This window comes from Dromaius novaehollandiae, chromosome W, assembly GCF_036370855.1.
Source record: "Dromaius novaehollandiae isolate bDroNov1 chromosome W, bDroNov1.hap1, whole genome shotgun sequence".
Classification (NCBI taxonomy): domain Eukaryota; kingdom Metazoa; phylum Chordata; class Aves; order Casuariiformes; family Dromaiidae; genus Dromaius; species Dromaius novaehollandiae.
This window is the reverse complement of record NC_088130.1, coordinates 4,571,010-4,597,544: the sequence shown is the minus strand read 5'-3', so window position 1 is coordinate 4,597,544 and position 26,535 is coordinate 4,571,010. Positions and strand designations below refer to the sequence as shown.

Sequence of the window (26,535 nt, the reverse complement as noted above, 5' to 3'; positions counted from 1 at the left end):
AATAAAAAAAATATTGCTAGACACAAATATGGTTAGTAAAGGTGTTTTCTTATTTATTGACTTTCTTTTAAAATCCTATGATGACGCTCAAGAGACAAGAGAAGTTATATGCTTCATAGTAATTTCAAACCTCATATAATTCAGTAAATATAACAGACTGAATTCTGTTCTTAGTAGCATCACTTTAAGTCTGGAGCAATTCAAATGTGATTTGACACAAAATTCAACCCACAAAAATTTTCACACTTTTCCCATGTTTTTTTAATACACTTGGTATATAACATTCAGAAAGCATAATCATTAAAAATACTACCTATAAGAAAGCTCATCTTTATTGTGGGGCTGTACCTTCCTTCCTTCCTTCTAATTTTAAGTATTAATACTAGCATAGCAAAATTTTCATATAATTTCCTATCTCTATGGAAACCTTTCTTAGCAATCCATTACCCAAGAAGAAAAATTCCATCATTCCTTGGCTATAGGCAATATTTAAGCATTCCTAAAATGTGATATAGAGAAACATATTAACCCTATGTCAGAATATACACAGAATATAAGTCTTTTCTGGTTATTGAGGATTTTCAATGCATCCTTTAATCCTTCCCCCAGCTCTTAGTAGAACAGCTGGAACTAGAAAGATATGACTCTTTAAATTCATACACTGGAACCAAACTACAGAGTCAGGGACCCCCCCCACACACACACACCTAGTGCAATATGCAATGTTAGTGCCAAAGCACAATTTCTTATGATCCTTATTTTTTCCCCTATAAACAAACCCCAAATCATGTCTCTTCATAACAGGCATAGGTCTGCACACATTCCCCTGCCCTCTTTTTTAATAGCAGGAGGGTGAGTGAACACAGTCTCCCACTACCACAAACTATTAAGCTGAGTTTCCCATATTTGTGGAAACTGCAGGGGTCAGCACACCCAGAATGCAAGGGATAAACCTCACCCTGGGAAAATGATCTTCTTGATCATATGTCTGCCCTGCCAGGTTGTGCGCAACACACAGTTAATCAGGACTGTATGCATAATACAGCCCTCGGCTCTTCTTAACTGTAAAATCCTAAAGAGTACACAGGCTCCCAGGAGGACAGAAGATGAACATGCACATGGACAACACATCTCAGGGAAAACCAGTTACTGATAAGTAACCTATTTCTGTTTGATGCTACAGTCTGCATACACAGCCAGTAGCCCCCCACATCCACAGTTTAACTGGAAGTGGGTTTCTGAGCTCTTCATTGCACAATAATTGTAGAATCAGATCCAAAGACAGCATCATTTCCAGATAGATGTAATGGTCAGTGTTTGGTAAGACTGTGAATGGGGCTCCATGCAACCATTCTACAGATTTCCGGAATGGAGACATTCTTTTAAAAAAAAGCTACCAACACACTTTAAGATCTGATGGAGAGCATGATCAAATCCAAGGGTGATTCTGCCTTTGCAGTATTGAAACAGATATATATATTGAAACATAGCCAATGTTCCGTTCACTGGTCTTTGAGATTACTATATCTTTTGATCTTTCAGCTAGTGACACAAATATCTAGGGGGACCATCTGAAAGATTGGGTCCTGTGCAAGCATGACAAGGCCTACTTTTTACCAGCATATGAAGAGAGATAAAGCTTTAGAAGAATACAGAAAAATTATTTTTCTGAACCAAATTGAAAATCAGATTCAAATTTAGATTGGATCCCAAGAGAATACTTGTTGGGGGGGCACACAGCACACAAAATGCCACGTGCACACACACAAGCCCTTACTCTCAATACAGAAGCAGCAGAAATTAAGAAAACCAACTTCCTAAAGAGATTTAGTATGCAGTTTGCCACAGACTTTGAAGGCTATCATCAATCTTCTGTCTCTAATATAAATGATCAGGATCCTTCAAAAACAAGAAAATCCTCACCAGACCCAATGAGAAAAGTGTGAGAAACCACCACTGGAAGATGAGCTGAAATGGCAGGAAGAACTCTGACCAACTTAATGGGTAGATTATACTTCAGAGCCATCAGATAATCAAAAATATCGATATACAAGTCTGTTAGACAAGGGACATGATTGAACAACAAACAGGAAACCTGATCTGTTTGGCTACTTATATCTGCCCTGTTAAAGTCTTCCTGTTACTTATAAGTATAAGGATGCTTCTCACAAAGGATGACCAGATTCATTTTAGCAAGGAGAGACATCCAGAACCCGGGAAAAGGAAATCTGAGAGTGTAGGGGCTTGTAATAGTGTAGTAACCCCAACTTCTTCCTGTATAGATCCATGAACATAAATAAGCTTTTAGGAATCCTCACTAACAGAAATGGAAAATCTGGCTACGTGAACTGGGCTAAGCTAGGCTTCTAAGGGTCCTTTAGAGCATCAGACGTACATATTTTCTTGACTACTGGATCTGGAATATATCTGACAGAGCTAACACAAGCTAACTAAGCAACAGAGGGACTATAATATCTTGTTGGAATCAAAAAAGAAGAGGTGGACCTCGTAGTACTTCTGGTATTGAAAGAGCTCAGAGAACATCACCCCACAAATCCTACTAACAATGATGCAAACAGATGATACCTTTTGCTAAGGTATTTAGAGCCCTAGGAAGTTTTACCACAGAATGGTGTACCTTATCTCTGCATTATATGATATGACCCAAGGGTATAATTTGAATCTCATACCATTTCTTATAGCAGGATCATCATCAGAATGTGATGGCCTTGAAAAAAACAATTACACACACTTGAACCACACTGAGTTCTCAGTGTATTGATAAGCAGATTGATTTTTCTCAGGCTACAGGCACCACTAGCCTTCATGTCACCAGTGTGAGAGCCTCCTTAAATAGATGGGAGACCTTCATTACAAATGCCTTGGACAGAGAAGGCAGGGAAAAAAAAACAGCATTTGTTTGTAGATCAAAAAATCTTTCTTCTACCTCAGGGAAGACCTAACCATCAAGAAACTATCAATCACATACTGAGGGAAGTGTTTCCCTAAAAGTAAACAGTCAATGTTATATGCACAGTAAATGCAAAATGGTATAAGGTAACAGATAAGGGCAGGCTGCTGTGACACAGTATTGTGAAACATGTCTTTATTGGGTGACTAGAGCACATGATGAGTAGCTTCAGTAGCTTAATCTGGAATTGATGCTTGGCAAGCAATGGCAGAGATTGAACCTACCATTACTTCAATTAACTCAAGAAACTAAGCATATCAGATTTACCATGAGTCCTTGTAAATAAAAGTTTTCAGCTTTCTTAAGCCCAAGACAGGTTCCCATCCTCCTATCTTTTTTGATATTAAGATATTTGCTGGGGAGGGGAAACTAACCTTCCCTTGAGATGAAGGGAAACTTGCTCTACTGCCTTTAAAATGTACAGAACGAAGTAACTTCCTATTGAAACGGCATCTTATGCGAGAGGTTCCTGGTAAGGGACAGGATAGAGGAATTGGAAGATAGAAGTATACGAAACTTTACAGTGCACTGAGAGTTAAAAAGTCTTTAGTACCCACTGTTCCACTGTGATACCAACACATGCTAAGCTGAAATGGAAACATCTGTTCCTGAGAAGTGGGAGAAAAGGAGGAAGACGACACTGGCAGAAAGAGGAATGCACCTGTAAACATGCTGCCTCAAGGCAAAAGGCTGCCTTCAGGAGCTGGATGCACAAGATAGACTATAGTGCAAAAGCACTCGTACCACTACTGGAAGCCAAGTCATGGCTCTGAGAGCACCAACAGGCCTTAATGGCCCTGACCAGCTCCACCTGGGGCCTCCACCCATACCCTCTGCCCATGGGCCCAGGAGCTCCATTTAAGCTCAGGCCTGGGCCTTCAGCCCATTCCTAAGTTATGTTGTAGATATAGCTATCTCCAGCCCTGTCTCCTGAATGGACATTAGATCTATGTTGTAGCCTTATCTCCAGTCTTGTCTCTGGCCCTGTCTCATGCTGCTCCTGACTGGACTCCCTGAATGGACCCTGGATCTGATTCATCACCTTGCCTTGCCTGGGACTGTTGATAGAGTCTGTTATCAGAACCCTTGCTCTGCCTACCCTGCTCAGATGCTGTGGGACCGCACTCTGGTTGGTGAGGGCACTGCTTGTGCTGTGGTCACCCTTAGCTCCTGGCTCATCCTCCCTTGTGGAGCAGCCCCACTACTGCTGCTCCCTGACAGTACCCAAAGGCTTATAGAACCTTAGCAATAATAAAACTGATACTCTGGTCTCTACCTCAGTGTTGAGGACAACGCTCTTTAAGAGCACAGCGTGGCCTTTAAGAACTATCTACTCTGGAACTGAGAAGTTCTGTTACTTCAAATAGCAATAAGTTTTCTACAAGCTGAAACATCTTTCTGCAAAAGTGTGTGGGTCTCATAGCATATCATTTCATCATTACTACAGTAGCTATATCTACTGCCTCTAGGGCTATTGCAATGAAACTCAGGCATCTTTCTGTTTCTTACAAAGTAAAGAAAAAGCAAGTAGCAGTCAGTTTGCACTGGTCGCAGTCAGGAGAAGAGTTATGCTTAGCCATGAGGGATTAGTAATTACCAATCTTCAATTGGAGTATAACTGAGCACTTACCCAGAAAGTCTAATTTGTCTTCATCACATTCTTTGCTAGAGGAGCTTTGCTATTTTTCCTCCCTTCACGTTTACTGTAACTACCACTAATTAAATAGGAAAAAGAAGGAAGGAACAATCGAAAATTCAATGTTTCAGAGGAGGCATAATCTTTCTCATCAACCTGCTTAGTCAAAAGATTAGAACAAAGTGGATTTTGGCAAACCTAACTGCAAGAAAATGCCTTTGTTTCACATAGTATTTATGTAAAACAGATCTACCAGACCAACCTCCTCACTTAAAGAAGGGGCAAGTACTCCAGTTCTGCTTCATCCTCTAAGAACAGCTATTCTTAGGAGATCATGGAAGAATTTAAAAGTTACCATGGTGAGAAAGAAGGGATTGATAGGATGACTTCTTCCCTTGAGGACAGTGTTGAACATCCCTGGATAGAAAACAAAAGCCAGAGGGGACCCAAAATCTGTCGATGATGTGGCTGCTTTCAAGGATGCAGCCTGAAATACGGAGACAGTCCTGTAGGTGTGCATCAAGAGAAATGGGATCCAAACTGGCTAATCAGAAGCTGGTGGCTAGGGCCAAAAGGTCTACATTGGCTAGGGCAGCATTATCTCTTATTGATACTGCAGGGGGGTAGCTCATGATAAGTTTTTGCAGATCTTTCAGCAGAGAACTACTTGGTTGGTAGGACCTCTTAGCATGATCTTCCCCCCCAATTTCCAAAGTAGAGAGAAATGCAATCATGCTCTAGTATAAATTAAACTGATTAATATCCAGTGGTGAGCTTCCCTGACAGGCACAGTCCAAGAGAGGATGATCAAGGTGAAGCTTCACCTTTAGACATAATTAACACTTAGGTTCTTATCTACAGTGGTGTAAGATATATGATGTCAGACAACGTTCAACTTGCTCCTGAATCCAAGATTAAACCAGTGTCAATATTAATGGGACAACTAAAAATGAAACAACAGCTCTAGACTTCCATTTAAGTGGAGACCTGTCAGATCTTTGGGTTTTGAAGACTGCTAGGAAAACTAGATCTGTACTAGAAAACTTGGTCCCAAGAACTAGACCTATGACAGTGGAGGGCTTGGTGCTGAGATTAAGGTTGAATAGCTTTCTAGTATCTCCTGCATAAACATCACCAAGTAGTCAGTTCCAGACATCGACAAAAAGAAAATGATTTTTGTGTGTGTGTGTGTTTGCGCGTGCATGTGTACTGTCAGACTAGACCTGCCACAACAGCTGGGTATCAAACTATCTTTGCAGTAACATGAAGTCTCAGAAGCAAAGCGTAGGTCTACTCCACTTTCCCAACCCCATCTCAAAGCATTATAACAGGCTTGTCCTTCAGCTGTAGCCTTCTTGGTGGACAGTTTCTCCAGACTGGAAGATAAAACAAACAGTGAAGGAGAACCAGTCTAGATACTGAGCCAATCTCAGTGAGGACCTGAGCAGTTGCCAATCTGTGTCAGAGGCAAACCCCATAGTCTTCTCCATAATATAATTTTGATGGCTTTATGGGCACCAGGCTTATATTCTCCATCTGCAGGTTGCTCATCAGAGACATGCAGTTTCCCAAAGCGGAATAAACAACTGCTTCCATCTTTGGCAGGAATGCTCCTGTTGTGGGCAAGGAGCTTAAAGCTCTCCAGCCTGGATGAAATCATCTTCTATAGGAGATGGAAGGAAGAAGAAATGAGTTACTTCAATGAAGAACATAGTAAGAAAAGACAAGTAAGAAAGACTGCCAAGGTGGACTGGTGCCACACAGCCTAGCCCAAACCTAAGCATCCAGGAACAGCAACCATGCACAGAAGAAGCAAGAACTAATAGTAGAATATGAACCTCAAAGAACAAGCACAAAGAGATGGCAAATAGGATAACAACATCTGGAACTGAAAAGAACTGAAGGACACAGTACACACTACCCTACTTATCCATGTATCCTTCCTCCCTTATGCTTGATACATGTGCTCTACAGATACCAAGAAGGCAAAAAGACTAATGTCTGATGCCAGTGTGTGCATGCACAGAGTATATGCACAACCAACCACCATGTGAATGTGCATGTTAACTACCACTCAAAGAACAAAGAAGTGGGACCTTGAAAGATTCATACCATGTGTCCCAAATGATGCCTTCTGTTTTTTTCTTATGTAAGCCATTAACTTTTACCTAAGTTTCTATTAGCTGATAAATGCATAGATCTTGTTTGCTAGAAAGTTTTAAAATAACTTTTCTCCCCAAAAGCTCAAACTTTTAACATTTCAGACCAATCGAGTAAATGACCATGATGTAAGTAAAATTAGATAAGACATGAAAACATAATGTCTTAAGATGATAACTGGCTAAGAACACAAAGCTGTGACAGATAATGTTATAGGAGGACTAAGATGATTGTCTGCATCTACTGGCTACGGCTAGATCTTAAGGTACACATGAAGTAAAATTGACATTTTGTAAGCATGGGTACACCTATGCAAGTCAGATCAGCTTGACTATACTTTCTGCTTCACAGGCGGCTTCCCCCTCAAATCTCTAACTCACTTAAAATGACAGTATCTACAAAAGAGGAACATAATTTAACTCTAACAATTACAAACACTATTTTTCACAAATTTTTGCCCATTGTTCAATTAAATACTTCTGCAATGTTATAAAATTAACCAATCTTAAAACCAGGTCTTTGAAAGCATAACATAACGTACATCTAACATTTTAGAGACAGTATTTTCACTATAACCATGCTGCGTGACTGAAGTTGTGAGAAAGTTCTGAATTTAAGCATTTCAGTAATTTTTTAAGTAAACTTTTGCTTTCAACACTGTAGCTATCTTTTTCTTTTGTGAGGACAAACATAGTTGCAGATATAAAATTTGACAGTTGCAAATATAAAACTGCATCTGAACTCCACATGCAGACAAAAGCTATATGATCCTCCAAGGTAAGTACATAAATAAAAGTTATATCTAGAATTACCAAGAGCAGCTAAAAGATTTTCAGTTTATGTCTTCAACATTCTTGTTTTTCCCTAGCAAAACCAGTTTAAACTGTAATTATTAAAAACAACAAAACTTGAAATAGATACTTTAAAAAATATTTTGAAAATGTGAATTGAATTTATCCTCAACAAGACTAGTTGTCTAGTGATGAGAAATCCCTGCAAATCCCACTGAGTTTACAGTACAAAGGGTCTACTTGAGAACATCTATTGTAGGTTCTGAAATTTGTTTTTACCATAGATAAAAAAATTCCCTTTGCACCCTCACTCCAACTCAGAACTGATTTCATGCTCCCAGTCACCAGATTCTCTACAATAAACCTCTACCTGAAATGAAGACCTGTAATCTCATGCATAAATATTACTTTTAAAACAAAATTTAAACAATTCAAGCACCAGAATTTGCTCCCATGAAACTTTTGTTTAGACTTCAATGAAAGGAACTGAATATGAGCAGAGCAGTTTTTAAAGAAAACATAGAAAAACAACTACAGAAAAATCCAATTTATAATTTCCTTTCCTTAGAGATAGAGATTTTGAGTTTCATAAAGTCAAGACAAAGTTAATACATCACAGGAACTTGTGAATAAAAAAATCTCATTACTCCCAGGATATTTGTTACATCTGACTGAAAGACATTATGGCTTTTTAATATTTCTTTCCTTGGTTGCAATATTGAACTTGATCTCTTTGATTCCAAGTTTCTTCAACAAAATTCTTGGTTTATACACATCAAATAATAACATATGATGTCCTCAAAATAATATCAGAAGCACTTACTCATCATACTTGATATGATAAATAGCTTCTTCATCAGTGTCCATACAGTCTGAGTAAGATGTGGATGGTGTACTGTCCAAATTATTTGCATTCTCTCTAGAATGATCTTGACTTAAGTTTCCATTAGTTCTTTTGTAAGAATTGCCACTCTTTACTTGAGCTTTACCATTCTTATGTCCTTTTGTTGCTCGAGTAACATTTTCTATATGAGCTTCAAACCAGGCTCCAATGCTGACATCACGGGCATCCACCAATTCGTTTATCTAAAAGGAAAATTTGATAATGAATATTTATTTTCTATAATTCTGGTTAAGAAAAAAAAAGGAAAACTGACTAAACTATTTCACTATCAGTGAAACAAATTCATCACCATTGACTTCAACTGATTGGACTTGCGTAAGTTAGAGCAACATTCAGTCATTCAGGTGTTGTGCTTTAGGTATTTTATTCCTCTACTCTTAATAAGATCTGTTATGAATATAATTTGTAAGTAATTTATTTTTAAAAAGTGAGGCTTATTTTTTTTTTACCTACAAATTAGCTTAATCTGTCTTTCTACTGATCTTTTTCGTGTTTCATAGAATTGTTCCTTATGACTAAAATAAGCGCATGTACTTCTAGAGGTTTAAAATATTAGCCCACAACCAGGTTTTAAGATTTCACTGGGCCTCCAAATTGAAATTATTACTTAACCCCAACTCTTTTTGACCTGCACTGCTTCTAAATCCTTCAAAGTTTGAGAAAGAAGGGGAGGGAGGGAAATGGGCTCTCCAAGTCTAACAAGGCTGCTATCATAACCAATCAAGACTGATGCTTCCATAAATCTTTCAACTGTAAGAAACAGAACTCTCTCATGACCCTTCTCCTTTCTGTACTCACAATAATACTGCTATTAAGTAATGAAGCTACTCTACTATTCTAAAGCATGTTTCATTCATTCATTATCCTAACACATTTTCTCAAGCCTTCAACTAATTAAATATGTATTACTTCAACAACACAAGGGTTTTCCTATGATTAGAATTAAGCCACTGAGGTATACAGCACTTCAGTTACACAGGCATTCTTTTAAAAACTGTACTGTGTAAAGTTATTTTCTTTGAAATATTAACTTGATTAAAACGGTGTCTATAAAAAAATCACTTAAGGAACACCTTTGTACACTGTACACCAAATATAAGAAAACATTGCAATAGAACTACAATGAAGCCAATACCAAGTGAAGATAAAGCACATGGAAGAGGACTATAAGATGAAAATTAAAAGTAAATTCTAAAAATGCTCAGAATGGGTTCAATTAACGTGAAATCAAATTGGAGGAACTGGTTTTTACCTACAGAGCTCATTTCAGAAGTCATATTTTAACAGGAATGTTTCACAGCTGTATTTATAGTATTATTTGCAAAACATCCTTTTCTTCTATTTTTTTAAATACATAAAGATCTTCTAAAGATCATCTAAATGTCTCTTCTAAAAAAAAAAAAAAAAGCAGAAAAATTGAGACTAAAAGATAACACATTAACATAGCAGCCAAGTTCGGGGCATAAACAAACTTGATTTACCACACTGTAATACATATGAGAAAATTGTGCATTTGAAAAATGTTTAACAAGCAGGCTCTGTACTGACACACAGATAGAACAAATGTAAAACTCATTTTTCTGGGATAAATTTATAGGGCTGAATTGCTTCAGGGGCTGTATTATGTGTTTACATTTTTTTTTTTTTTATGAGGGCAGTTTACTTTGCCACAGACATGCGTATGGTTTAATCTATAGCCTTAATCAAGCAGCAAGACAGTGGCAGTTATTTTTTTTTCTTACCGCACCCAAAGACCAGCAACTATAAACAAAACAATGATATTAATTATCAGTATTTAAACTGAAACAATCATTAGGTAATTTGAAAGTACAAATGAAGACAGTTCCTAAGCTAACAAATTTACCAAGAGATAGAGAGTGAAAGGTAAATATGTAATACATAAAGCATATATCATATCCTATTGAGTCTATTTTTTCTTACTTTTCACACACTTCTGTGAAAAAATATATCCAAAAATTCAACCCTTTCCTTTTTTTCCCCATGTACAATCCCAGCATCCAATTTAAATTTTTATTCTCAACTCCCACAATATTCAAAGTATACTTTTTAAAAAAATATAAACATTTAATTCATATAATAAACAAATAAAAGGACCACCTTGTTTTAAGTCAGTCTATTGACCTATTTTAAACATAAGGAGCAGACTCTGGAGGGTATTCTGTAAGTAAACCTCAGGAAAACATCCCTACGTAACCTTTAGGCATTTGAATTAGTTCTAGCTTATGGTGCTTCTCAAATTCCACCTCCTGAAAATGCAGTTGAGACACAGACATTATTGAGGTTTCCCCATCTGTAGCTACTTCTTGAGACAAGCTACAAAGATGCCAGAGAAGTCATGTTATTCAAGCCAAAAATCATTAGAGCCAGAAAGAAGCCAGTTTAAGTTTCCTGTATTCATTGCTCCCAAATGCATCTTTTTACACTGTGATGCTCACACTTCACCAATAGACTTCCCAGCCTCGTAGAGAGTAAAAGCAAATAATTATGAGTATAAACCCTTAAGGACTATATCACAGTAATTTTATATACAACCCTATTTATAGCCAATGAACTAAAGATATAGACTCCAGCAGAGGGGTTCAAAGAAAAAATAAGGCATTCAGAAGAAGAATGTTAATCACCGGTATAACAACAAAGCCTTTTAAAACTGTATGAGATTCTGCTCTCCATGAGAATTACATCAGCTGGAGTGTAAAAAGACCCCATGTTTGTCCTTGATAATTTAAAACATTATGAGCTATTTTGCTGTCACATTACCTCTGCTTTCCTTTGAAACATTTAGAGGAGCTATACCCTTATTTTCACTGCAACAGAAGCTTATTATCAGTCTTCATAAGAAACAAACCATTAACAATACCTAAACTTAAGCTGTAGCTGTATGCAGTTCAGGATAATATTCAGTTACCATGGAAGTTTGCTTAAGTGAGATATGCAAAAATGCTTCCAAATTTTCAGCCCAAACCACTACTGCAAACTCATTGATAAAAATACAGAATGGATTATCGCTAAATACATTAACTAGCATACATTCAGAAATGAAAGAAAAATATTATGCGCAAGTATACAGCATACATATGTACAGGAAAGAGACCCAATAGACTTCATCTTATTTCTTAGGAAAGAGAACCTTGAAATTAGAAGGGCCTGAGGGGTAAGAGGAAAGATGACAAATACACTTAAGTAGCTCATATTACTAAAGTGCAAAGAGCCATACAAAAAGAAACTAAAGAAATATCAATACACTCTAAAAGATGTCAGAATAGAAAACAAAACTAAGAAAGGCAAGCAACATATGAGATCATATGTTGTAATGATGATGCAAGACTGCTATCTAACCTGAGGAAGACCTTGCACAGGAGAAAAATATAAGGTGCAAGCAAGAATAAAAAAATATATAGCCCATCTCTACCACACAATGGAGTACAGTACAGACACCCTAAGTTAGTGCTGGAAATAGAACAATATAGTTGCACTAGTGCAACATAGTTTTTGGCACAGTTAATTAGATCTGGCAGTGGTGCTAATAAGCCTACAAACAATGCTACTGTAGTACAGCTATACTTCTCCCAGAACCTTAGCTAATTCCTCATGCATGTCATTATAGTTATTCATTACCACCCATACATACAAGTGGCAACTAGTTCATTTGGAAGATGGTACAGAGCAAAATACTTTGGAAGACTACTAAATATAGCTATCAGTCTCAAACTTCAGCTAGCATTTTTTAATTTCTTCTTTTTAGAAATACTTTGAAGTACTTATTCTCTTCCTAAGTTGCTTGATTACTAACATCTAGGTTAGACAAGAATGTAAACATTCAAATCATGCAAGAAGAGGCAAATATTTTAACATCCTTAGTTTCTGCTAATGAAAAAATAGTTGATAAAAACATTTGCACTAATACTCCTTAATTCACAGGCATAGCAAGTGACAAGGAGAATGAAAAAAGCACCCAAGAGCTTAATCCTTGATTGTCTAGACTAGGATTCCAATGTATGCAATATTTTCTATGAAAGTTATTGGACTAATGTATAACCACCTAATGGAGATACAGAAGGTACCACCACTTCATTCAGCAATCATGACAATACACATACCATCATGACTATCAGAAAAATTTCTTCATTTTCATACTACATATGTCAAAGATACTGATATAATGTATTTTGTCAAGCAGTAAACTTGCTGTCAAAGTACACCTCAAAGTATCCCTGGAGGACCAATTCAGTAACAAAGACCAAGAGAGACAAATAACCAGTTCCCTAACAGATATGCTAAAACAGTGGGAAAATTGGTCAGACTCCTATCTGCTACGGGGGAGCATCTATTTAACCACTAAGCAAGTTCATAGTTCCAGGAGCACAGCTGAGACTTGGTAGTTAGCACAGCAGGGGGCACAAAGGAGGTCCAGAAACTTCTAGAGAGAGTAGGACTGCTTAAAATTGTGTGATAATGGTGCTGAGGTGCCACAGGGCTCGGTCCCCAGCACTGGCTGGAGCAAGTACCCCTGGCACGTCAGAGAGCTTGACCTAGACAGAGCCTTGGAGGGAGGATGCAGCTGCCCAGGTCTGGGGCTGCAGGGAGTGCCTGGGGCTGGGGGTGACAGTGGCCTCACCTGTGGGAGGTGTGCTCTGGCTGAGGCACTGAGTCAGCAAGTGAAGGAGCTAAGGGAGGAGGGGAGCAGGCTGGGTAGCATGGGGGACGATGAGCAGGAGACAGACAGGGTTTTCACAGAGACTCTGTAGAGGCAAGAGCCTGAGCCACATGATGCAAGGAAGGAGGGACAGCCAGAGGTTCCGCTTTTGAACAAGTGGTAGATGGAGACTCCCAATATGGGGGAGGCTGGAAGCTTGTGACTTCTGGCAGCAGGAGAAAGGCTCCCTCTCTGCCTGCAGATCTGAATTTACAGAATTAGTACAGTGCCCTGGTAGCCAAAGAGGAGAAATCAGCTCTGAAAGAGGCTTTGCAGCCAGCTGGGCCTGAACTGTACGTTAGCACTAAGAGGAAACATTGGGTGACTGCAGTTGGAGTCTCCCTTCTGCAGGGAACAGAGGCACCCATCTGCTGAGCAGACATAAGATGATAAAATAATTCAGGTTGGAAGGGACCTCAGGAGGGCCTTAGTCCAGCCTCCTACTGAAAGCAGGGCCAACACTGAATTCAGACCAGGTTGCCCAGGGCTTTATTCAGTCTGGTCTTGAAAACATCCAAAGACAGAGACTGCATAACCCCTCTGGGCAACCTGCTTGATTGACTTCATCATGAAAAACTTTCTCCTTATATCCAGTCTGAACCTCTCTTGTTTCAACTTATGCCCGTTGCCTCTCATTCTCCCACCATGAACCACTGTAAAGAGCCTGGCTCTGTTTTTTTGTAGGAGGGGGTCTGTCACAGGTTTGTTGCTTGCTGGAGGCCCAGATCCAGGATACTACAGAGACCACCAAGGCTCATCCAGCCCTTTGACCTATTATCCCTTACTGCTCATTCACGTGGACAGTGATAACAGTGCAAAAAAAGAGACCTAGAGCAAATCAAGGGTGACAATAGAACCCTGGGAAGAAGGGTGAAGCACATTGGAGCCCAGATGTTCTTCCCAATACTGCAGGTGAAGGGGAAAGGCTCAGGTAGGAGCAGATGCATCCTACAGGTTAACACCTGGCTGCACAGCTAGTGTCCACAGGATCCTAATTGAGTGAAGAGGACCACTGAGAAGGGACAAGAACCACCTGACAAAGTGGGGCATCTTTGCCAACCTGGGGAGGAGGACTTTGAACTAGGTTTGTCAGGTGATGGTGACCAAAGCCTGAAAAGAAATAAAGGAATAGGGACAGTGAGGAAGTACCCAGGGGACAGGTAGGCCCCCGCTTTCCCTGTGAAAGCAGCACAACTGGGAGCCCATCTCAAGTGCCTGTACGCAACTGCATGCAGCATAGAGGAAAAAAAAAAAAAAAAAAACAAAAAACAATTAAAAGTCTGTGCATAGTTGCAGAGCTCTGATCTCATTGGGATTAGAGATGTGGGGGATTGCTCACATAAATGAGGTGCTGCCATAGATGGATGAAGATCTTTAGAAAGAACAGGCTGGACAAGGGGCAGGGAAGGGTTGTGCTCTTTGCAAAGGAGTAGCTTAAACATGCAGAGCTTTGACTTAGAGCAGGGGAGGAGCGTGTCAAGAGCACGTGGGCACAAATCAGAGAACAGACCAACACATATGATGTCTGGGGAGATGTCTGCTACAGACTACTCAATCAAGAGCAAGCAGAGGAAGCCTTCTTTACACAACTGGAAAAAGCCCACATGATCACAGGCCCTGGTACTCACGAGGTACTTCAACCACACCAACATCTGCTGGAAAGGCAACATGGAAGGACAAAAGCAATACAGGAATTTTCTGGAGTATGTTGAATATAAGCTCTTGATACAGATAACAGGCCAACTAGGGGAAGATGTTGAACCTGTCACTCAGACAAAGAACAGGTTGGCGATGTAAATGTTGATGGCAGCCATAATGAGGGTGGAGCTGAAGATCCTGAAAGCAGCAAGCAAGACGCATAGCAAAATTACAACCCTGAACTTCAGGAGAGCAGATTTTGGCTTGTTAAAGGACCTGCTTGGCAGGATACTATGAGAGACTGCCCTAAAGGGCAAAGGACACAGGAGACCTGGTTGATCCTCAAAAAGACAACCTCCTCAAAGTACAAGAATAATTCACTCAGACATGCAGAAAGCCAAGCAAGCATGGCAGAAGGCCAGCAAAGATGAACAGGGAACTCCTGACTGAGCTCAAGCACAAAAAAAAGTAGTACACAAAAGGTGGAAGCAGGGATGGGCTACCTAGCAGGAATATGGAGGCACTGCCTAAGCATATAAGGATTTAGTTAGGAAAGCCAAAGTTTGGCTGGAATTGGAACCAGAAAGAAATGTAAAGGGCAACAAGAAGGGCTTCTATAAGTACAGTGGCAGCAAAAGAAAGGCTAAGGAAAACACGTGCCCACTGCTCACTGGAGCAGGGAACCTAATAGCTAAAGACATCAAAAAGGCTAAGGAACTCAATACCTTCCCTTGCTCCAGTTTTTTACAGGCAAGATTTGCCCTCAGGCCTCCCAGGTCCCTGAGCCTAGTGACAGACTGGGGCAGGAAAGTATTACTCACAGTAGAGGAAGACTGAGTTAGGGAACACTTCAGCCAACTGGACATACACAAGTCCATGGGACCAGACAAGATGCACTTGAGGGTTCCTGATGACTGGAAAAAGGCAAACATTGCACCCATCTTCAAGGAAAATCCAAGGAAATAAAGATTGGTCAAACTCCCCTCAGAATCTGGGAAAGGTGGGGAGCAAATCCTCCTGGAAGCCATGTCCAAGCACGCTCACACACGACACGATGATGATTGTGAACAGCCACCATGGATTTACCAAAGGCAAATCATGCCTAATCAACCTGACTGCTTTCTATGATGACATGACCGGCTCTATGGAGAAGGCAGAGGCAGTGACTGTCATATACATACCTTGACTGAAGAAAGGCCTTTGACAGTCTGCCATAGTTTCCTTATCACTAAACTGGTAACATACTGACTGGATAAAAGGACATAAAGTTGATGAAAATTGGCCCGTCAGGCTCAAAGAGTTATGATCAGCGGCACAAAGCCCAACTAGCACCTAATTACCAATGGCATCCCTCAGAGATCGATACAAAAGCTGATACCACTTAACGTTTCTGTCAATACCTTGGACAATGGGACAGAGCATGCACTCAACAAGCTCATGGGATGATACCAAATTAGGGGGAGCGGTTAGTAGACAGGAGAGCAGGGGTGCTATTCAGAGGGACCTGGACAGGCTAGAGAAACGGACAGACAGGAACCTCATAAAATCATAGACTGAATTAAATCAGAAGGGACCTCCAGAGGTTATCTAGTCCATCCACCTGCTCCAAGCAGGTCTCATTAGATCACGTTCCTCAGGGCCTTGTCCAGTCAAGTTTCAAATAGCTCCAAGGATAAGATCACGTAAATTCTTTGGGCCCTGGTCCAGCTCATGATTTAAAAAAACAAAAACAACCAAAAAAAACAACCAAAAAAAACAACCAAAAAAAACAACCAAAAAAAACAACCAAAAAAAACAACCAAAAAAAACAACCAAAAAAAACAACCAAAAAAAACCCAAACCACTTTATATCTAATCAGAATTTCCCATGTTCCAACTTGCGTCCATTGCCTCTTCTCCTATCGCTGAGCCCCTTTGAGAAGAGTCTGGCTCCATTTTCTCTTTATCCTCCACTCAGGTAGTTGTAGACAGCAATAAGGTCTCCTAGAGCCTTCTCTTCTGAAGGCTGAACAAACCCGGTTCTCTAATCCTCTCCTCATATGTCATGTGCTCCAGCCCCCTGACCATCTTGGTGCCCCCCTCCGCTGGGCTTGCTCCAGTATGCCCATGTCTTTCTTGTATTGGGGAAACCAAAACCAGACACGGTACTCCAGATATGGTCTCACAAGTGCCAAGAGAGGAGAAGGATCACATCCCTGGAACTGCTGGCTACACTGTTACTAATACAGCCCTGGATGCTGTTGGCCTCCTTCGCTGCAAGGCCACGCTGCTAGCTCATGGTCAACTTGTTGTCCACCAGGACCCCCAGGTCCTTTACTGTAGAGCTGCTTCCTAGACAGTCAGCCCCCAGCCTGCATTGTTGCATGGGGTTATTCCAGCCCAGGTATAGGACTTTGGCATTTGCTTTTGTTGAACCTCATGAGGTTCCCATCAGCCCATTTCTCCAGGTCCCTCTGAAAGTCAGCCCTGCCCTCCAGCACATGGACCGCTCCCCCCAATTTGGTGTAATCCACAAGCTTGCTGAGTGCACTCTGTCCCCTCATCCAGGTCATTAATGAGGACATTACACAGTATTGGTCACAGTACTGATCCCTGAGGGATACCACCAGTTACTGGCCACTAGCTGGACTTTGCACCTCCGATCACACCTTTTTGAGCCCAGCAGGCCTACCAATTTTCTGCCCACATTATCACCCACTTATCGAGCCCATATCACACCAATTCGGTGATTAGGAGACTGTAAGAGAGTGCATCAAAGGCCTTTCTTCAGTCAAGGTATACGACATGCATTGCCCTCCCCTTGTCCACAGTCCCAGGTCACCTCATCATGGAAAGGCAATGAGGTTGGTCAGGCATGATTTGTTCTTGGTAAATCCATTTTGGCTGCTCCCAATCACCTTCATGTGTTTAGAAATGGCTTCTAAGACTATTTGCTCCATAACCTTCCCAGGGACTGAGGTGAGGCTGACCAGCCTACAGTTCCCTGGATCCTCCTTCTTGCCCTCCTTGAAGATGGGTGTGACACCTTTTTCCAGTCATCAGGAACCTCCCCTAACTGCCATGACCTTTCAAAGATAGACAGTGGCCTCACAATGACATCAGCCAGCTCCTATCTGGTCCCATGGACTTGTGTATGTCCAAGGGGGTTAAGTGATCCCTAACTCTTTCTTCCTCTACTGTGGGTACTGCTTCACTCCCACAGACTCTGCTAGGAGGCTCAGGGACCTGGGAGGCCTGAAGGCAGACCTTACCAGTGAAAAAATGAGGCAAAGGCAGCACAGAGTACCTCAGCCTTTTCCCCAAAGCTTTCTACTAGGTCCCTTGCCCCAATGAGCAATCGGCCCACACTCTCCTTGGCCTTCCTTTTGCTACCAATGTACTTGGAGAAACCTTTCTTGTTGCCCTTCACCTCTCTTGCCAGTTTCAACTCCAGCTGAGCTTTGGCTTTCCTAAGTCCATTCCTACTTGCGCATGCAATGTCTTTGGATCCCTCCCAAGTAGCCCTGCTTCCACTTTCTCTGCACTTCCTTTTTGGGTTTGAGTCAGAAGTTCCCTCTTCATCCATGCTGGCCTTCTGCCACACTTGCTCGACTTCCTCCGTGCCAGAGCAGACTGTTCTTGCGCTTTGAGGAGGTTGTCCTTGAAGGTCAACCAACTCTCTTCAGCCCCTTTGCCCTCCAGGGCAGTCTCCCATGAGAGCCTGCCAAGCAGATCCTTGAACAAACCGAAACCTGCTCTCCTGAAGTCCAGGGTTGTGACTCTACTATTTCTCTTGCTCACTTCTCTCAGGATCTTAAACTCCACCTTCTCATGGTCACTGCAGCCAAGGCTGCCATTGACCTTCACATCCCCAACCAGGTCTTCCTTGTTTGTGAGTAACAGGTCCAACAGAACATCTCCCCTAGTCAGCTCATTGATCACCTGCCTCGAGAACGTGTCTTCAACACACTCCAGAAATTTCGTGGATTGCTTGTGCCCAGCCCCATTGCCCTTCCAGCAGATACTGGGGTGGTTCAAGTCCCCCATGAGCATCAGGGCCTGCGACTGTGAGGCTTTCTCCAGCTGTCCAAAGAAGGCTTCATCTACCTCCTCCACTTGATCAGGAGGTCTGTAGCAGACACCTACTACACCACCACCTGTGCTGGTCTGTCCTCTGATCCTTACACATAAGCTCTTGACTGACTCATCACCTGTCCCAAGGTAAAGCTCCATACATTCAAGTCACTCCTTTGCATAGAGCACAACCCCTCCTCACCCTCCCAACCTGTCTTTCCTGAAGAGCCTGTATCCATCCATGGCAGCACTCCAGTTATGTGAGCTATCCCACCATGTCTCTGTAATCCTCATGAGGTCATAGCTCTGCAACTGTGCATGGACTTCTAATGCCTCCTGCTTGTTCCCCATGCTGTACAGGCATTCGAGATTGGGCCCCAAATTGTGCTGCTTTCACAGGGGAAGTGTTAGAGCCTCCTCTGTAATGCTGTGCCCCAGACATCTGCTCTGTCCCTTGTACTCTCAACTTCTCTTCAGGTTATGGTAACCCTCCCTTGGGATACCTACTTTAAAGCCTTCCTCACTCAGTTAGCAAGCCTGTTTCCAAAGACACTGTTGCCCCACTTTGTCAAATATACCCCATCCTCCCTCAGTACCTCTCACTCCTCAAAAGAACATTCCATGGCCATAGAAGCCAAAGCCCCGCCTGTGATGACAGCCACACAGCAAGGTGTTGACCTGCTGGACAAGTCTACTTCTACCTGAGCCTTTCCCCCTCCCTGGCAGGATTGAGAACACTACCTTGGCCCCATGCCCTTCACCCTTGCCCCTAGAGCTCTGTAGAAACTCTTGATACACTCAAGGTTACCCCAGCAGTATTGTTGGTGCCCACATGGAAGAGCAGGAAGGGGTAATAGTCTGAGGGCTGGACAAGCCTTGGCAGCCCCTTTGCAACACGTGACACCAGCCACACAGCCAGGTCTTGACCCACTGAATGAGTCCACTGCTACTCTAAGTACAAGAAAGGGAAGTGCCAAGTCTTGCACCTCAGCTGGAATAACCCCATGCAGCAATACAAGCTGATGACTGTCTAGGAAGCAGCTTTGCAGAAATGGACCTGAGTGGACATCAAGTTGAATGCAAGGCAGCAGTGTGCCCTTGCAGCAAAAAAGGTCAACCACATCCTGGGCTGTATTAGTAAGAGTACAGCCAGCATTTCCAGAAAAGTGATCCTTCTCCTCTGTTTGGCACTTGTGAGACCACAACTGGAGTATTGTGTTGAATCTTGGGCTCCCCAATACAAGAAAGATATTAAAATACTGAAAAGAGCCCAGTAGAGGGCCACCAAGATAATTCGGAGGCTGGAGCACATGACAAAAGAGGTGAGATAAGAGGGTTTGTTCAGCCTTCAGAAGAGAAGGTTAAGTGGAAAATCTTTTTGCTTTCTTCAACCATCTCACAGGAGGGTACAGAGAAAAATAGAACCAGACTCCTAGAGATGCACAGTGAAAGGATGAGAGGCAAGGAACACAATTTGCAATAAAAGATATTCCAATTAGATTTTAGGAAAAAAAATGTTCACAATCAAGTTAAAGAAGGTTGCTTGTGCAGTTGTGGTTTGAATATTTTCAAGGATGGCGATACCACAATCTCTCCAGGTCCCGTTCTAAAGTTTGACTAACTTGATTGAGGAACCTATATCTATGATTATAAAAATCAGCCTGTTCGCCACCCTGAGACCTATTGCAATTTCATTATGTGCTTTATCTATCATTTAGGCACCAACACCAGCAGTGGAAGAAAGTTTTCTTCTCAAGGAATAAATTCCAGTAACAGTCAGAGTTCCAAGTAGATTTCCCCCCCCCCCCCATAGCTGAAGGAGTTTTAGTTAAAACAATTTCTACAGAAGCCAAATTAGTCCATACAGGCTTGGCAGATGCCATGGTATGAAGCAGTAATAATTAGCTGCTTTACCTATGACAAGGTTGGCTTCTCCACCATAGGAGTACAAATACCTGAAAACATCAGGCAGTGTACGTGAAGTCCACCAGTACAATTTCAGTTGGAACTGAATGAAAAGTGAACTCAAAGTCCATCGGTGCTAGAGTCGAGAACAAACTAATGGCTTCCAATTATGGCATAAGAGATCCTGGTGTTGGAGACACTATCAAAGATAGGTAGACAGACACGGCAGTTGGAATTAACACTGAATATGCTAGAGCTGAAGAAAACAGAACCAAGAGCCCTGGAATGGGAATAAACCAGTTGCAAGAACAGCAGTCTCTGTGCAGCAGTTTATTTTTAAGAAGCGTGCATGTTTTCCCTTCAGATTCTGAGGCAGGCTTCATAGTTTTTCCTGGAAAAGATAATCTCATGCTGTAGTCCAAACACTTTAGCCTAGGACTTTTAATTGGCTTGGAATAAAAACCCCAAATCTGAGACTAAAACCCATAATTTTTTAACAACATTTATAAAGAGCTTATAATGATGCAGTTCTCCAACCAGATACCACTAGCAAGGTCAGTCTCCTACCTATGACAGTGAGACTCAACTGGAGTTGACTAGGATTTCCACCCACTAACAGTCCTTTGGGGGAAGGGCAGACCCAACCCATAAGAACATCAAGCAACAGATGTAATCATAATATATTATTAGCTAAGGCATCCTGATTTCCAAACCTGGGGTACAAGTGTTTAACATATACAGAGACCGTAAGGAGGTAATTTGTTTAAAATTATTACAAGGTAACTAAAACTGATTATTTCATTACTGATCTACAATTTTCAATATCTCTATCACTTCTTTAAAATAGGTTCAACACTGACTGCCCTTTTAGAGACAGCTTGCTTTAAGGACAGAAAAATTTCCATCAGCAGGTTTGGGTTTTTTTGTTTGTTTTTTTTTTTAATATACATACACACACACATATAAATAAACAAAATTATTTATATAATTGAGGTCCAAAAACAAAGCAGCAAGTGGGGGGGGGGGGGGGAGGAGTGTGCTGAATCTAGACCCAGATACATTGAGGCACAGAATTTTACTAATGTTCTCAAACAAGGATCAGCTATTTAAAAAACACACCCAAACTGTAAGCAAGCAACTCTGATTTCCTGAACCTAAATAATTTCTTATTGTTTGAGAAAGACCAAAATGCAAAAATTTATATAAAATTTTAGGCACCTAGCATGGCTTAATTCATACTTTAAGTGGTTTACATTAAACAAATTCGCTGCTTTTGACTTACTTTCTTGGCTGAAATACATACTTAAAGCTTCCTGACTCTATAAGGAGAGATCGCTTTTTAACAAAGTGTTCCCATTATCATCTACAAACAGTAAAGAACAGAATGCCTCTACCCCTACAGAAAATATTTTTCTACATATTGAAAACACCAGCTGGCTGAAAATAATGTTAGGGACTTTGCATCTTCTCCTTCCCTCTCTGTAATTTGATTAGAGAGAGCAAAATTTCCAGATGACTCCATGAAAAGGGTTCAAGGGTACATGAGACAATATTGCAAACCCCCACCCCTTTTTTTAAAGCCTAAGGCGGCCAAGAGATAAGCTGATACCACTATTAATATTGTTAAAATATATAGTTTAATGCTCTTCTCCTCTGATCAATCCATCGTCTTGGTGATCTCCCTCCTCCTCTCTTATGTTTCATATATCAATATGTAAAAAAGTATAAGAACTGAAGGGTTTTTTTTTTTTCTTTCCTACTCAATCTTTTATCCCTATTGTATGAAAGGAAGCAGGCAAGCTGGTGCATTTTGATTAAGTTTGCTGACTTTTTGATTCCTTGCTTCCTCAGAGATGGAACTATAAGGCTAATGGTACAGAACGCTACTGGAAGAGAGGGCAAGTGATTTATAACAAAAAAAGTATACTACTAATCCTTAAAAAAAAACTTCAAACAACAGTTTACATGACATACTAAGATAGTTTCATGTCAAGAGGAGGATAGGTCTAAATAAGAACATTCCTCTAACTGAAACAGTTGTACAGGTACGGTGGTCATAGCCTCTTCTTTTTCTATAATTTCAAGCATTTTCCAGCAAAATAAGCACTATCATGAAGATTTCTTACCAGAGAAAGAGTTGAAAAAGCAGAAAAATGCTACCATTTCTTACATGCATATCCTGCTAAGAGGTCAATTAGCTAGCAATCTGGAAAACACCCATTTTCTATTTAAATTGAATTTTTGATCCTCTGGTGCAGACCTAAGTGATAACATTGAAAAGAAGTGAGGTACAAAACTAGCAAGGTACAAAACTAGCAGAAAATATGATGTACATAATTCTTAAATAATCTATAATCCTTGTATCACATATAATCTTAAGAAAGTACATATTCCCACAATTTATCTTGTTGTAATACAATACTGAAAAACATTAGAATTAAAAGTATTCTAATTTTCCTTAGACTGTTTAGCTCCAAAAAACCCACATCAGTAACTATTAATCCCCCCCCCCCCCCCCCAAGAGTTCTCAAATGTACAATTTATGATCCCTGTGATATCACTTAAGGAACCTTCTTTACATTCTCTTTTCCTCATGTTGAGTTAAGAAACCTACCCTACTGAATGCAAATAGAAACTTTTATAATTGCTCCTCCATTTTGTTCTAATGGACAACACAGCATACTTGCAAACAAATAAATAAGGTGAAACTAGAGAACTTTCCTGTAGCTTCAGATTCCAATTGGCTTTATCTTTTTCTACAGAAAGCCATTTCTGTTTTGGTAGTAAACTTAGAGAACACACAAAATGTTGCTGGCATTGTATCCGAGTATATGAACCCATCCTGAAATCCACAACACTGGAGATCCTAGTACAGAGACACTTTTGCGATTCTATAGGAGATAACTTGGATAGAGCCCAGTTAAGTTGTTCTGCTTTGATACTGCCCCCAAGCTACTCCTACAAAATCAGATTATCCAACATGTGTAACTGAAAAATGATACTATAGCTAGCTTTAAGCAAGCTTTTATTTTTTGACAGAGCTGGGTCTTAGACGACATGAACAAATCCTGAATTCTATCACAGCAAATTTACCTGCTGTAGTTTGAGGACACGAAACATTTTTTTTTTTGTCATTTAGATATACCATAGTTGTAGCTTCTAAATGATTTGTTAACTCAGTTTGAGATTTGTTTAACCTGCGCAGTGCATTTGACAGCGAAGCTTTTAAGAACTGTAGAGATACCTACCTTTAAATCTGTGCTCAATCCCACTGACTTAAATTTGAAGTTGATCATAAAAGAAAACTGCTTGAGGATATGTGCCTGTATAAGCAATAAAATTAAACTGATAGGTGCAAGATAAGGATCCTGCTTTCAAAACTTACACATACCTTGTACAATCCAATGCCAGGATCTATAAGAAATGAGTGAGCTGATGTAGACGGCTGATTCGGTGATCTGCTACTTGCTGCTCTTTTGACTTTGTTTTTACAGTTGGAAACAGCACAGGGATTGACCTCTCCACCCTGATTTGTCACAGAAGCAGTGGGAGTTTCAGATTCAGAACGTATCAAAAGCTGAACTATGTCATTTAGTCCAACATCATAGTCAAATAAAGTGTGTCCATCTTCCAGCTGTCAAGAAAAAAAAAAAAAAAAAAAAAGTAGTATACTGGTAAAGTTCCACCTTGATACAAGTATGTAGCTCTCCCTCTTAGAGAGGATAATTTCATAGACCAGAAATTTGCTTCAAAGTTGAAGTCATATACAAGCCATGTATTTCAGGTAAATCTATGAAATCCTGTATCTTGAGTGAACTCAACAGCAACTCCTATCAAGCTAACTGGAGCATGATTTCCACCCAATGAGATCTCTCATAGGCTTAAATACACGCATCTTTACAGACTCTAGATGTTTTAATCATGGACTGATATTTAAGATACTGCAGGTATTTTCTATTCAGACCACAGGTAGGAACTACATTGCCTCTTACACCATTATGGAATAATCATGGGTAAACATGAATTTTTTTTTAATTAACATAATGTACACAACACAATGATTGTTAAGTAATTTTGTAACTTGCTCTTTCCTGATCTTCTCTAAGAAGCAACTCTATTTGATACTTCCTTAGTATTTTACATACTATTTCCTAAATAAAATATCTAGACATAAAAAGCTCACCCACACACAAATAATACCATTTACTTTTAGAACAACAAGATCTGAAAGTACTGTGCAAGAGCAATTACATTTAGAGAAGTGCTACAGCAGAAATATGTACTGGACCTTCAAGTTTCTGCAGAGAATTCTCATGAATTTAGAGCACTCAAAAACATTGTTGGATAAATCTGGAATAACTTAAAGAAGGATCAAACATATGGATTTATTTAGCAAGCAAACCTTTTAAATAGTAGTCTTTAACTGGCCAATTAACCATAGAAGCAGGCACTGCACAGTATTGCTTCAAATAACTTTAGAAGTCACGGCCCCACTATATTCCAGAAGCAACCAGCTCTTACAGTATATACATAGAACTGGGCTATCAGGAGAACTCAATAAGCAGTAGTCCTGGTACTGGGGAAAACAAGAAATTAACTCATGATCAAACAGGAATAACCAGAAGTGAGCTACCTGACATTCTGATGGAGTCATTTTCCTATAGTCTATTTAGGAGTTGCATTTTTCATGTGGAAAGGTGTCAAGGACTGAGGAATACTTGGTATTTCTTTCCTATCTATAAAATCCCAACCCATGATGTTTCTTAGAGCACTTTTCCTGGTAAACAGTTATACAGATTTAAGATTAAAATACAAATTGCAATAGAAAAGTGACTTATATTGACTATCATAAACTAACAATTCTCTTGGAACTTTTCATATCTTTAGTTTTTTTCATACCTAAATAGTGAAATTATAACTCAGATAGTCCTGTTACATTGATAAAAGGAAGAACACAAATGTTATTTAACTATAATGTTATTAAAATGCAGTTCAACTGCAGTTCACCAAAAAAGCGCATACTCACTCAAGTGGTTTATCACTGCATCACCTGTTCTTGGAAATGCCCATTCAACCTACGTAAAAGCTAGTCACCTCTTAAAATTCAATAAACATTAAATCCATTAGAAAATTAAATCTTCAGTCTTCGGTTGTTAGAAGAACAGCAGGTATGTATTTAAAAACAATAGTATGACTTTATAGGGCATGAGCATTATCTTAGCTTTGTTTGTAAATACACCTGTTCAGAAAAACACCATCTAATTGACATAATCTTGATTCCATCAATACAACACTTATTTGGAAGGAGGTATTTAATTATTCCAAAATGCCTCTATTACTGAGGATAACGGTTAGACTTCTGGTCCCCAGCTATGACTAGCTTATAAGTCTCCTTACAAACTGCCCAGTATCAACAATCATTCAGCTAAAAAGGTCCTGTGTCTAGTGTTAAAGAATAGTGAATTGAAACTGTCTAGAAATGGCTGCTTAGCACAACTTATATAAAACTTGCTTAGCATGAGTGGCTAGATTTGCTGAAGCCTTAGGCCAAGTGTGGGAAAAGTAACGAATCTTTACTTAGTTTAATAAAAAATAGTGCCTCAGAGCTCGTTCAGGCTGGGAACATAGGGGAGCCACACGCAGTCTGTGCACCTGTGTCACCGACTCCGAGAGGGAAGATGCCAAAACAATGGGGAAAAATAAGACCTTGGGAGACAACCACCAGACCCAACAAAAACAGAGGTACAACCGTCATCAGAGACT

General features: G+C 40.3%; 1 protein-coding gene and 1 non-coding gene across 3 annotated transcripts in view; both read right to left on the bottom strand.

The window, feature by feature from the left end:
* The window catches only part of LOC135324510 (E3 ubiquitin-protein ligase UHRF2-like), a 94,648-nt gene that overhangs the window by 54,309 nt on the left and 13,804 nt on the right, over nt 1-26,535 (bottom strand). For both annotated transcript variants that reach the window (XM_064501058.1, XM_064501059.1), the window contains exons 2-3: nt 24,164-24,406; nt 8,382-8,644 (exon numbers count right to left, since the gene is read on the bottom strand). In XM_064501058.1, the coding sequence (XP_064357128.1) occupies nt 8,382-8,644; nt 24,164-24,406 (506 nt within the window). The remainder of the gene's footprint in view (nt 1-8,381; nt 8,645-24,163; nt 24,407-26,535) is intronic.
* LOC135324512 (U1 spliceosomal RNA) lies at nt 846-1,005 on the bottom strand. Its single transcript, XR_010385884.1, has one exon. It is a non-coding gene; the product is annotated as a U1 spliceosomal RNA (small nuclear RNA).